This window comes from Thunnus thynnus, chromosome 7 (assembly GCF_963924715.1).
Source record: "Thunnus thynnus chromosome 7, fThuThy2.1, whole genome shotgun sequence".
NCBI lineage: Eukaryota > Metazoa > Chordata > Actinopteri > Scombriformes > Scombridae > Thunnus > Thunnus thynnus.
Genome location: NC_089523.1, coordinates 29,692,672 through 29,707,005, shown reverse-complemented (window position 1 = coordinate 29,707,005; position 14,334 = coordinate 29,692,672). Strand labels below are relative to the sequence as shown.

The 14,334-nt window shown below is 39.8% G+C and overlaps 1 protein-coding gene across 7 annotated transcripts in view; it reads right to left on the bottom strand.

Annotated features, from left to right (window-relative positions):
* LOC137186462 (spectrin beta chain, non-erythrocytic 4-like) overlaps nucleotides 1–14,334 on the bottom strand; it is an 82,873-nt gene that overhangs the window by 14,979 nt on the left and 53,560 nt on the right. For all 7 annotated transcript variants that reach the window (XR_010929017.1, XM_067595415.1, XM_067595416.1 and 4 more), the window contains 5 exons: nucleotides 5,221–5,484; nucleotides 1,883–2,107; nucleotides 1,355–1,444; nucleotides 916–1,194; nucleotides 497–627 (listed from right to left, as the gene is read on the bottom strand). Coding sequence is in view for 6 of the 7 variants with exons in the window: in XM_067595415.1 (XP_067451516.1) it covers nucleotides 497–627; nucleotides 916–1,194; nucleotides 1,355–1,444; nucleotides 1,883–2,107; nucleotides 5,221–5,484 (989 nt within the window). In the remaining variant the exon portion in view is untranslated. The remainder of the gene's footprint in view (nucleotides 1–496; nucleotides 628–915; nucleotides 1,195–1,354; nucleotides 1,445–1,882; nucleotides 2,108–5,220; nucleotides 5,485–14,334) is intronic.

The following is a 14,334-nucleotide window of genomic DNA, read 5'->3' as shown; positions in this document are numbered from 1 at the left end:
GGTGTCAGAAGTACGAGGGATGTGGGCGATGGCGCGTTACTTGTAACAACCACATACAATCAATGCTTGCAGCGCTAAGAGCAACTTTTTATAATTCAAATATTGTCTTTGTCCTTGTCAGGGTTAGTGACAATGACAGATCTTTGTGTCTGTGCTGCAATTGTTGAAATTCCTGCTCATCTTTCATTTGACATACGCTTTGTTAAAGATTGATTGTGTGAAACAACAGTCGAGTCCTCACATTTGTCCTCGACAGATCAATCATATCGAGCAAGATGTATGACAGCCAGTCTGAGTTTTTGAGCTTTAGAACTAAAAATAACGGCTGTGAACAACTTTACGTTTCAATTTGGCGACTGACTTTTGTTAGAAAGAGAATGAGAGCGATAAAATCAAACTGTTTCTAATGTGGTCGTAATGCTGAATCCCTGTGATAAATTTTGTGATGACAGAACATCTTAGCTCGTGTATCTGTGCGTCTTGTTTACATGCTCACCAGTCTGGGTGTCCCATCTCCAGCAGCTGTCGACACTGCTGTGACAGCAGGCCGATGGTCTCGGCGTAGTCCTCGATGGTCTGTTCCAGGACCAAGTGTTTCTTCAGCAGCTGCAACGTGCTCGGCTCATCCTGAAGGGAGGAGAAAACGGCACAAACAAGATTCACTTTAAAAAGAATATACACACGCAGCACAAATTCTGCATCCTGCCTCTTTATATACAATATCCTGTAAGTCAGATTAGGGTCCAACTAGATGAGATGAAGCACAAAAGATGATTTTAAATCAAAGTTTTGTGTCTAAAACGTTGTGAGACCAGCAGAGATTCATGTAGCAGCAAGTTCGAGACTGATAATGAGTAATTTATTAGTTATTATATATTTAAATGGCCAGGAACTTTCAGACAATCGCTCACACACCTTCCCCTTCTCTTCATTCATCATGTGCAGCTCCTGCTCACTCAGCCAGGCCTCCACCTCAGCTGTGTCGAAGTAGTACTGCTGGGCCTGGTACATGGCGTCCAGGATCAGCTGCCTTCTCTCGGTCTCAGCCCAGAGCAGAGCCCACAGCTGGGCCAGCTGGTCATGACCCGCCCTGACGCAGTCGGCTTCAGGGCTGCGTATGGAGGTTATGATCCCCGCCCTCTCCAGGACGTCCTCGATCCTGCTCCTGTGGCCCTGCAGCTCCCTCTGAAGTGTCTGGAGGAGAGGAAGAAGACAGAGGAGGTGACTGTTTAAATCCTTTTTATGTTGAACATCATCTCTATGTCATGTGACTTGATATTAACTTATTACTTAAGTTATGTATTGGGTCAAAGCTGTGAATCAGTAGCTATACTAGCTATTCTGATTTTCTTACCTGGTTCTTCTTCATGAGCTGCTGCACGGCCTGCAGAGAGGAGCCGTGCTCCTGACTCATGGCCATCGGGAGGCGCTCCTGGACCCACAACTACAACCACAACAAGACGCACGTTAGTGAATATTTGTCCAGCTGTGTGTCCAGTTTGTGGGTTTGCATCAAGAGAAAATGTGCATTTAGAATTTGTAAATTAACAGGAACAGTATTTTGCTGAATCTTACTAATCATTCTTAACTTTACTTACCTGGATTTTAAAATTTTGTTGCTTTTGAAAGATATTTAAAAAAACATTTAAAGAATTTGGATGCATCTTTTCGATGTGAAAAGTCTAAAAACATGCAAAAAATACTCAAAACATGTCAGGTTTTCCTATTTTATAATTCATTTGTTAAGTCTGCAAAATTAATCAATTTTGGTTCACTACGAAAAAAGCGCAATTGGAATCAAAGCAGCGTCCCTTTAAATAATGAAACGTGTGTGTGTGTGTGTGTGTGTGTGTGTTTGTTGCCCGGCGACCATCAAACTCACAATCTCATCCTCCAGGTCTCGTCCGACTTGGTGAACTTCTTTGGACGCCAGCAGGATGCGTCGTCTCTCCTTCAGCGGCTCGATCAGACGCACCATCCTGGCCTCCACAGCGGCCTGTTGCTCAGCAACCGTCTCCTTGACCTGCGTCTGCTGTGGTATCGAGGCCGCTTGCACCTGGAGCTGCCCCACCTCTTTGTACCACTCCTCCATCTGACACTCCATGGTCTGAGGGGGAGGAGGAAGAGGAGGAGGAGGAGGAGAACAGTGGAGGAGAACAGTGGAGGAGAAGGGGGGCGTAGAGTGGAAGTTATTAAGTGGACGGAGGAACGTGTTGATTAGGAGAGAAGCATTGAGGCAGGTGAGAGAGAGGAGAGAGTAACATGGGTGGAGGTGAAGAATAAATGTCATGGGAAAGAAGATAAAGATGGGATGTAAAGAGTGTGACAGAAATATATAAATGAATGAAATCACATCTTTCATTTTTACCGAACTTACATTTAAAGGTGCAATGTGTAGAATTTAGTGGCAGCAAGCGGGACGACTTGGCAGGAATGGAATATAATATTCATAAGTTTTAATTAGCGTATAATCACCTGAAAATAAGAATTGTTGTTTTTGTTACTTTAGAATGAGCCCTTTATATCTACAGAGGAAGCAGGTCCTCTTCATGTTTCTAAAGTAGCTCAGAAGGGACAAACCAAACTATCGCTCTAGAGAGGGGCTTTTGCATATTTTGGTAAGTTTTACGGCCACCGTAGGTTCTCCTACATGCTTGGAAGGGGAGGGGGAGGCAACCTCACCACTAGATGCCACTAAATCCTACACACTGGTCACAAAATTTTAGTTAAAAACCAAAAATCTTATTTTGAAAATGAATTTTAAACTTACCATGATAACAAAAAAAAACAAAAAACACAGATAAGTTAAAAACACATGTTTTTTCCATAGTGGATACACATAATTATAAGGAAACAATATGATAAAAAGTGCAGTCCTAGTTTGTTGCCCATCACTTTAAACAAAGCACAATAAGACTGTACTCGTAATGTGTTGCTTGTAATGCCTGCAGTTAAAGCATTAAAATGATAAAAGGGGATAAACATCATGAAAGAAAATAAATGACTCTTTGAATCTATCAAGATTTTAAAATATTCCTAAATACACTGGAAAAAAGTTCAGCAAACGTGATAAATGATGGACATGAAAGCAGATCGGAGATGGAAAAATAACCCAAAACAGCAAAAAAAGAACAGTTGATAGACATGAAGTGTAGTGAAGGTTACTGTACCCCTTGTCAGGATGGATGCTGGGTAGTGGAGTTTGGTTTGGAGTTAGGATGATGTGGTAAAGCAGTGCTAATGGCGGCCTGTTAAAGGAAGCTGTAAGCGGCATGCTGTGGGAGAGGAGAGTGAGAGATGTCTGGTGAAATGATGAAGTAATGAAAGGATGATGAATCTGTGCGCCAGACTGGAGTCTGACTTCCTCCAAACCATCGCTGTTGGAGGGCAAGCGAAGACTTTCATCCCGACGTCATATTTCTACCTCCATGAAATTAAAATTAGTGGATATTTAATTACTGAAACCAACATGTTATTGCAGACAATTTAATTTTAGTCCTGGCGGTTGGATGTTTGTCATTATTTGCTCTGATGATCGAGAGAGTTTCATGACGTTGGAACTGCTCGATCAGTCAGATGTGAAGTAAAAGAAAAAAGAAACTTTTAACTTCTTTAGAGCCATCACTATCTGATAAAACCCCACATACATCTCCCTTAAAAGACCTCAGAGAATAAAGGTCTGGTCTGGTCTTGAGGGAACCTTTGCAACCCAGTGATGCCACCTGTATGTGAGAGAGATTCATGTCTGTCTAAAACCTCCACAGGCTGAGTGCTACTGTATTTACACAAGGAATTAACCAGTCCAAATAAAAAGAAAACTCTTTGGTAATGCTTTGATTTTTTGTTGTTTTAATAAAAGATAAATGATAAAGTTGCTGCGTTTATAAAGCACCTTTCAACCTGAGAACAGCACAAACACACGTTCATACACTGATGGTTGTGTAGCTGCGAGGTGCTGCCCTGTTCAATGAGCTTAATCAAGTAGTTGATCAGCTTACAAGCAGCGCTGACAAGCTTACAAGCAACAAAATTAAAAATTTATTCCTTATTTTTCCTGATTAAAACACCGTAGTTACACCAGTACAGAGATGTAATCTCTCATCAGCCACAGTCAGTCTGAACAGAAGAACACGTGAACCAGCTGCTCATTGTTCAGTATTTAAATACTGATATTGACTGACTGAAATACAGTGACCTAAACTAATGTTTAATTAGCATAGTGAGATAACTTAACAGTGGACAAAGAGATTAAACTGTTGATTTAGTTGACAAACAATCATAAAATTCTACACAAAGGCATCTGTATTTTAAAATACACTAATCAATAAGCTTTAATTATCAGTATTTGTGAATGATGTTGGGATGAAACTCTGAAGAAAGCTAACCGGGTTGGTAGGAATGCTGATGTGATATAATGTTTCCAAAAAACCATTAAAACAAATTAAAAATGAATGTTGGCGTGAAAGTAAAAGAGTCTGACGACGCAGAAATGAGATGAAAAGCTGCACGGAGTGAGAAATGTTGTTGTTAGTCATTTTCAAACATGATGTTTGTTCAAATATTGATGAGGTGATGTCATCGACGTGTGGCCATAATAATGGAAACAGTTCAACATGTAGAGTAAGAAGCAGAGAATCAATTCAGGTCAAACTGGTAGAAAAGTGTTTGAACTCTTGGTGAATGATCATTTTACCAACACGTTTTCCGTCTGTACCAATGAAAATGCATAATTATAATAAATATGCATCATGTTTTTGTCCCAAATTGCACAAATATCTGGCAAAAAAATACTCAGAAATGTCATCAAACCATATAAACTTTCTGCTAAGGCTAATAATAGAGAAACACACAGACTCAATAAGTGCCAGAACAGTTAACTTCAATAACTTATAGAGGAAACAGAGGCAGCTGTTATATCTTTGTCTGCCTGTTGGACTGATAAAAAGGCTTAAAACCACAAAAACAACAACAACAAAACAAAACAAAATGTATGGTACCTTCAAAACTGATAAAAGGAGCAAGCGTGAACTTTAATTGTTATTGCTAATTGTGCTCTTAAATTCCTTTTTTGTACACTTGAATTTAAATATTAATGGGATAAAAAAGTATATTTCTATTATACAAATACAATGTTTTTATGTCACTATTGTTTTGTTATTTTCCTGTCAAATACTGATTATTTCTAACCCAAAAAGTTTTTTTTTTTCCAGTTGTACAAACCTGTAGTTTTTTGAGCTGCCTGTTGACGCTGGTGAGGTCCTGTCCCTGGTCTACGTAGGCCAGTTGACCCTCCAGCTGGCCCAGTCTCTGGTCCAGGCTTTCGTAGCTCTGTACCAGCAGGTCGGCCCTGTTGGCCTCGAAGAGCTGGCGGGCTTTGGCCTGAGTGGTGCTCTCCAGATCCTGCCAGCACTCCCTGATCTCCTCCAGCTTCCTCCGGACCACCGGGCTGAGCTCGGGCTTCTCCTGGATCAGTTGCTGGCCCTCCTGGATGGAGAGGAAGAGGAGGAGGAGGAGGAAGAGTGGTGAGTTTAACATGCAAATATAACACTTCAGGTAAAAACCGGAAACAAAAGGCATTTAATTGAATGTTATGCCATAATTACCACACTATATTAAACACAACCTGTTATGATAATAAGGTCATTCAGTGAGAAAATTATCACCTTAATTAGTTAATTTATGTCTCACACACACAGAACCTGAGAAATATTAACATAAACTCAAAATCTTTATGCATCAGTTTCACGTAAATGACTTTTTTCTCATCACTAAGCAAATTAATTTCAAAATATACTCTAAAATCTAATCAGATCATCTGCTCTGATAAAATGAGTTAATGAGATTCAGGCTAGAAGAAGAAAGCTTGATATGTTTTTCTATTAAAAATTATCGGTATTTTTCCAGTACGCAGTAACGCTTCAAGACATGAGCAGTGGGTGTAAAATGAGCTTGTTCTGCTAACAGAAAAATGACGCTGTCTTTCAAATTATATACGAAATTCTATTATTTTTCAATCAAAACTAGAAATACCGCCTCCCAGTCAAGTTGCAGTTTACATCCATGTCTGTCCAGATTCATATGATATTTGTAGTGAAGACTTTGAAGGAATTTAATAAAAGGTATTAAGTGTATTTTTTTGGAGAAATGGGAATCATCACTGTATTGACAAGTATGATTCACATGCTGGTACAGAGGACTGATAGAGAGCTTCGTCACATGGTGCAACAATAATCACTAGAAGTTCAATATCAGCGAAATCATAGAAACACAGTGACCTTTGACCTTTGACCACCAAAATCTAGTTCATCCTTCAGTCCAAGTGGACGCTTGTGCCGAATTTGAAGAAATTCACTCAAGGCGTTCCTAAAATATCACATTTAAGAGAAAGAGAGGGAAAGACGTGTAGTCACAGTGACCTTGACCTTTGACCTTTGACCACCAAAATCTAGTTCATCCTTCAGTCCAAGTGGACGCTTGTGCCGAATTTGAAGAAATTCACTCAAGGCGTTCCTAAAATATCACATTTAAGAGAAAGAGAGGGAAAGACGTGTAGTCACAGTGACCTTGACCTTTGACCTTTGACCACCAAAATCTAACCAGTTCATCCTTGAGTCCAAGTGGACGTTTGTGCCAAATTTGAAGAAATTTCCTCAAGGCGTTCTTGAGATATCGTGTTCACAAGAACAGGACGGACCCGAAAACATAAAGCCTCTGACCACAGCGGTCGCTGGCGCAGAGACATAAAAATCATTTACTGCCATAAACTGGAAACTAGACACTGAAATAATTCAGTAGCATCTAAACATCACAATAATAATAAACATAATAATCTATCTGTAAAATATAAAGGCGTCATAAATCCAGAGTCTGTTTCATTCTCTTTATATACAGTCTGCAGCTTCACTACCGCAAATATTCTCTGGATCTCATGTTCGGATAATTATGTGCCGACACTGTGGAACTAGGTTAGGAGGTGTGTGTGTTTGTGTGTGTGTGTGTGTGTTTGTGTGTGTGTGTGTGTGTGTGTTTGTGTGTGTGTTTGTGTGCACATGGAGAGATTAAACCTTGCCGTATCAAAATGCCTCATAAATTACCTCATGCTCCCCTTCCCCCCTCTCTCTCTCTCTCTCTCTCTCTCTGTCCTCTCTTTTTCATATTTCTGCCCCCTTTTGTACTTCATCCCATTCTGAACCACTCCGCCCCCCCCACCCCCCCCCGCTCCCTTTAGACACACACAAACACACACACACATTCAAACGCACCACCATTCCTTATGTACACCTGCTCCCTTCCTTTTTTTCTCCACAGTGAAAACCTTCCCCCATCCAATTGTAATTCGTCTTTTGCAGTCCGTGTGTTTGTATGTGTGAATAACAGAAAAGAGAGCTGAAGACAGAAAGACAAAAACAAACAGAGAAACAGAAGAAAAAGATTTGAAAGAAACATACAAACAGAAAAGGACATAAAATAAACTCGTGTTGAGGAAGGTCACGAAAAACTGTTTCATACTTACTAACATTAACTAACATTAAGCATCTGTATTTATCTTTTAAAAGACATTGAATTTATGAGGCATTATGGCTTCTATTTGTCTACATTTGGAAAAAACTAATATTAATATTTACTAATGACATGTAGTACATATTTCTTCACATTTATTCAAATAAATCAGACATGCTTCTTGTACAACTGGACATTTTGAAAAGGTTTTAAAGGTGCTGCCCAAAGGTTTTTCTCAATAATATGAAATATTCATGATTAAATGATCAACAATCAGTTTTTAAGTGTTTGTGTGTTAATTTTTAAGAGTTTAACACTGAAAACCTCAGCTGATCTGCTTCATTAGGACTATGTGGTTGTGGTTTAAGCAGATGTGACAGACAGTGGTCTGTTGATGTTAGCAAACAACCCAAATGTTGCTAAATACTGATTGGTGCACTAAGTCCCAGTCAGTTAAAACACAAATACAAAAAATATTTAATTTTAATTAACCAAAACTGCTCCAACTTTGTCAGAAAAACATATGTGTTCAAATAGGACTCCATCACTCACAGTAAGAAGCTGATTTAAACTTCGGTGTGTTTAAGGTGTGGCCATAAAATCTGAATTATGAATGATGTTTTAACATTTAGAGTCGTGGTTATGGGTATAATTTAGTATAATTCAAGTATAATTTATAGTAACAAAAGTCGCAATCAATAAATATTCTATTTTGAGAGAATTAGGACGGGGTATCTAAGGTACTCTGTAACAGAACCTGATCCAACTTGATATTCTGACGCATTTTTCTGCCAAAAACTACATTTTGCAGCATTAGGTGCTTGGCGGGTGGTAATTCCAGACTCTGCCAGGACATTTCAGCGAGAGGGTAAAATAACTTTGAGCAGTGACTCATCATCGTCCACAGAGGACCACATCTCTCTCCTGAGTCACTCAGGTTATCATCAAATCTACAGACATACAGAGCTCTGCCTGATGACTGGAAACTGGACGACACCGAGGTGATAAAACGGTTTCCGGACCAACATCCTGGATGAGCTGTGATTACATCTTTGGGTTATACAGGCAGGTCCAAGTTATGAATGTGAGTAAAGTTATAAAAGCAAATAACAAAGTAACACTAATGACATCACAGAAGTCCAACAATTCCCCTCAAAAGCTATTTTTGTATTGTTAATATGCATTAAGGTGAAAATACAGTGTATTTTAATTAATGGAAAGACTTCTCCTCACCTATATTACATACAACAATATACAATATCACACATTACAATATAACCATATTACAATAGTATTTTTCTTTTCATCAGATACTGTGTACGTAGTATTTGGTGAATACCATTTATGAAAGACACTGTATATGATAATACATTTTACATTTAAGTGGCAATAATTTCTGGTATTTTGAAAGTACAGCATTTAATATTTTGCACAATATCTTGCAAATATATAATAAACATATTGTAAAATATTACATTTCCATGTATGGAAAATATATTCCTATTGCATAAATGACACAAACTATCAAATCAAGGTTAAAAACAAACACTAATCTCACAAACTTTCTGCATACAAGTGAAGAAGAAACAAGCAAAAAAGCAAACTGGAGATGACTGGGGTTTATAAATTTGTATCTCCGAGGTGTAAATGTGTGTACATGCTGTCCGTAACCACACACACAGAGATCAGAGAGGAATTACAAGGTGTACAGCGGGCTACTCTACACCACTCACCGTCCTGAGTCAGTGTTAGCGCGTTTCGTCAGCCGGCTGGTGTAGCCTTTCTCCGGCTGCTGATGCCTGCCGTCCTCTGTGGCGAGTGGGAGGGCCGCGTGGGCTCGAGCGGCTTCGCCCACAGGCTCAGAGCTGCTACTCCGCACTCATACATACTCGATTCAAGGAGGACCACTTATTCCACTGCACATACAAACAGTATCTGCACAGAGATCCAACAGAAACCAGATCCAAAACCATCTGAAGACTCATGTCTGACACATACAGCGACTTCTGTATTTTCTTTTTAAGGTTTAATGTGGTTCTGACACTCATTGGGTCTCAGCTTTGCCTGTCCATCTAGTGAAGGAAGAGCAAAACATATAAATACTTTCATGCTCGTAGCTACAAGTTTAATTATTAATGTATTATAGAAATCTGTGACATCAGGAAGTATCCCTCTGAAACTGCTTCTAATATTAGAATACACCACAAGTTTAAAGTGATTACATGATGTGACTGAAGATGATTCAAACACTGAGAGAATACATGAGCCAAAACAAAATGACTAATCAAAATCCAGAAGAAGAAGAAGTAGGAAAAGTGAAGAAGCATCCTGAAGGACGGAGACTGGGGACTCTGATGATGTTAACGCTAACAGATGGGCCATAAGAGCGTCCGTCCTCATTCTGCTGTCTGGTCTGTATATCGCAGCAGACATCTGCTCCTGAGCGACGACGACGCTGCTGCTCGCATTCGGCCGGTCAGCGTGTCTGTCAGGATGAAGCTATTGTGTCAATATTTGCTCTACGTGTGAAAAACCCCGCTCCTTCGACCAAACGGCGACCACAGAGCTCTCACTTTTTAAACGAATAACTGGTGACATGTTTTAGATTCGAGCTATTTTCTGTTAATACTTTAGAGGCTTTTACTGTTCCAAACACTAAGTGGCACACAGCTCTTTCCAGGGAGAAACTCCTCAGTGTGCAGGAAGTGATGCATGTGATGGAACTGCAGGCGATAGCAGCAACAAAAGCCATTATCATCCTCATGGTTTCCTTATTACATTATGTATTGTTTGCCCTAAATGAAAACTATTTGCGATATCATTTGAAACACAACTGGTGGTGTGATTTTAGACTTGTTAGCAAAATGCTAATGTTGACATGACAAGAAAACAAAACAAACAAAAAGAAAAAAAGAAAAGAATTGAAGATTTGAAGTCAAGATTTTACTGCATTCAGTGACAAAGTTGCATTTACATGACCTGCAGTGGTTTATAGAGACAGAACAAACACATATAAACTATAAAAGATTATAAATATGTTGCCCAACTACACCTCTGTAGTAATGATATTTTTTGAATTCATCATGTCTGGTTCATCGATCATGTTGTTACAGAGATGTGCACTGTACTGTTCACACACACACACTGACTTTGATTCACTGTGGACAGTTTAACCCAAACCTTAACCTTAACCTTGAGTTTGAGACTGGAAGGTCATAAGTTCGATGTAAATCTGGGTGGGGAAAGTGAAAAGCAGCGCTCGCCCCTTCCTCATTACCACCACAGAGGTGCCCTTGAGCAGGGCCCTTAACCCCAACTGCTCAGTGGCCAGCAGATCACACTGGTTGTACTGGGCAGCTTCCAGATATGACTGTGTAACTGTGTGAATGTGATCAGGGCGTTCCTGAGCATTGCTCTCAGTTAAACTCCCCTCTGAATAAATAAAGGTGAAAAAAAACAACCTTAAAAAACCTTTAAAGGTTTACTATGCAAGAAATTGCAAAGTTGGCCCCTCCTCTCCGGCCAACAAGCAAGAGAGAGAGAAAAAGAAAGAGAGAGAGAGAGAGAGAGAGAGGCAGTCGAGCGAACTAGAGAGTGAATGAAGAGAACGAGCGGTTGCAACTGGCAAGAACAAAGCTGTGAATCAGAGAAATAAAACGTTATTTTCTGATAGTTTCACAGCGGTTACGTTCTAAAGCACAAATAAACACACCCGCTCTCTGCTCTGCATGTGTGTGTGTGTGTGTCGGTCAAACAGACACACAGACAGCAGAGGAGCAGCACACAGACGCGCTCCGCACACAGCAGAGGACAGAGAGGAGAAGCAGGGGAAGCACTGAATCATAAAAACACAGTGATGTAACCTGGTCGCTACGCTACGAGTCCTGACTTCACACCCTGAGCTGTTATTGGCTGGGGGCTACACACCCACCGCCCAAACAAAATGATAATAAAATAATAAATTACAGGCAGAGGGCGGGGTCTCTGCAGGTAAATACACCGTCACAAACTTCTAGTGGGTCATATGTGGTATACCTTCAACCATAACTAATTCATGACTAACTCTAACCCTGACCAGGACCTCAGAAATGACGTTTTGCCTCATTAGGACCAGGCTTTGGTCCCCATTAGGACTACTGGTCTCCATGGACTGGACTACTGGAGATGATTTAATGGATATTTTCCATTTTCCATTGCCCAGCTAGAAGCAGAGATGAGTGCTGTTGTCCCATTTACCTAAAAAGTTACCTCTGCTCCTCTGTGCTGCTGTAAAAGCATCACTTTGAGAGAGAGACTGAGCTTTTTTTCATGTGTTATTGTTAAAACTAAACATTTTTTGATTACTTTTTATTACAAAATAGTGACTTTTCTTTAAAAATCTTGCTGGAATCAATAGTCTACTGGATTTGTGTGTTGCAAAATACAGCTGAAAATGGATATAAAGCCAACGCATTTGGCTCTAAACCCTTCTGATGTGCACGAAGGCCCGTCAAAGCAGAGCTCACTCGGAAGGATAAGAGTCTTAACGGCGGGGTTGCAGCGCAGGCAGAGGAAGATGCAGACTGAGACGTATTCAGGTCAGAATCAGCAGGTACAGACTGACACAGTTACAGATTACCTGAGGGAACAAATCAAAAGATAAACTAAGAGCTTTGTTTAGTGATCATGACCAGGTGCAGGTGTTTTAATTAGTTTTTCTTTCACCGAACCAACATGTTGGAGCTGTTGAATACTAGAAAATAACTGCTGTGGTGTCTCCAATAAAAGAAATAACTGCATGGTCAGGTTTTATGTAATAGTCAGTCCTGGAGCAGATATCCATTTAACTGAGGATAATGTAATACAAAGTGGGCCTTAAGCTCTCTGTGTGTGGATTTACAATTCACTACTGTACCACTGAGGATTCAACTACTGCAGTAACATCTCAAAAAAATACTTTATTCAAATGTCTTCAGTGTGCTCAGTTCAATCACGTACTGCAGTAGTGTTCAGACTGCTTTTATCAGAGAAAGGTTTCAGAGAGCGACTCCAGCTCTCTAATATAACTCCTGACCGACTCTGTTTTAAATCACAGATACACAACCTGACTTTGACCTTCTTCTCTGTGTTCCTCAGCATCGCTGTCTCAATTTAGTCTAATTCTAAAAGCTTTACTGGAATGAATACTGCATTAAAAGTGTTGCCAAAATATCTAAAATAAAACTTAAATTGATTGAAAGAATAAAAATATAACAGCAGATCTCTGTCTCAGTTTACTGTTTGCTCTTAGAGAGTCTGCTGATATCATCACCGCTCCATTGATGTTCTCACTGCACACACACCCCCACACACACACACCTACACCTACACACACACAGACCTACACACGCTCTCTCATTCACACACACACACTTCCTCATATACTGCAGAGCCGACACAAAACTACAGGTCAAAGCTTAATGCACGCTGTGATGTATGAGTGAGGCAGTTGCATATGCAGCATACATCGAAAAGGGGAAGAAGATCGGTACTAATATGCATACATCATTTAGGTTTTTGCCAACTCGATTTGCAACAGATGTCATATGTAATTTGTTGTAAAAATGATTATTTATTGGGCTCTACTGATGGCAAGGTCGGTCATTCCATCACTGGTCCAGAGGATCCCTCCTCTGTTTCTCCTCCTGAGGTTTCTTCCATTTTTTCCCTGTTTTTGGGGGAGTTCTTCCTTATTCCAACCAAGGGTCTAAGGGTCGAGGATGCTGTACAGATTTTAAAGCCCCTTTGTAAATTTGTGATTTGTATTATTGAGTTATATACTATAAATAAAAGATGACTTGACTTGAAATATCTCAACAATTATTGGATGGATTGCCATGAAATGATGCAGATATTCATGTTCCAAACAGGATGTTGATCCTGTGAGTTTTTCATCAAATGGAACAAACACAAAAGAACAAAAGAACAAAAGAACAATGTCCAACCCTCCAGTTCAAGACAAGATCTCTCCCATCTGGCTCAGCTGTACATTGAGATGAATAATAGTGTGGCATGTTAACATGCTAACATGCACTGTGACTTTTAATATTTAAAATGTTAGCGAGCCCATGCTTTGACATGCTGGCATGTTAACATGTAAACATACAATAGGTTAACATGCACGTCAACATACTAAATGTAGACATGTTAACATGCTAACACTAACATTAGCTGTGCTTTGAGGCGGTTGCCAACGTTAGCATGTCAGTTTAGAGCACGGCTGAGCCAAAGTAAAGATAATGCTGACGAGCTTAAGCTCATGAAAGATGAGCAAAGTCTGACAATGTAGAGCTGAGCCTGACAAGCTGTGGCTTAGATATCTAAAAATGCAGACTGTACATAAAGAAAGGATTTATGAAAACACACTGCAACCTTCAGGACAAACAGAACATTTTGGCCCGCTAGAAGTAAGGATGTAAGATTAGCAAAGCTATTGTTTCTTGATGAGTAATAAGAAATAGATTTCTCAAATTTAAAACAATGCAAAGCCCTCATTTAAGTAAAAGACAAATATAGAAAAAGAGGCAACAGTCACTGAGACATTAAAATAGATTTGTTGTGTCAGTGCATAGCTTTCAATAGTCTATTTACCTGTTTACTGGGGAGACTGAGTGAGAGTGGGATCAGGACAGCAGAGGATGAGACTGATGTATGGTAACGATACCAGTTAATGAGGCCAATTACTTATAAGGCGTAATGGGAGATAAAGGGGCCAGGAATCAAAAGCAGACTGGGTTTAGACTAGCAACTGCATGTGGAAGAAACCATTTTCACTGTGCACTCACACACACACACACCCCCACACATACTCACATA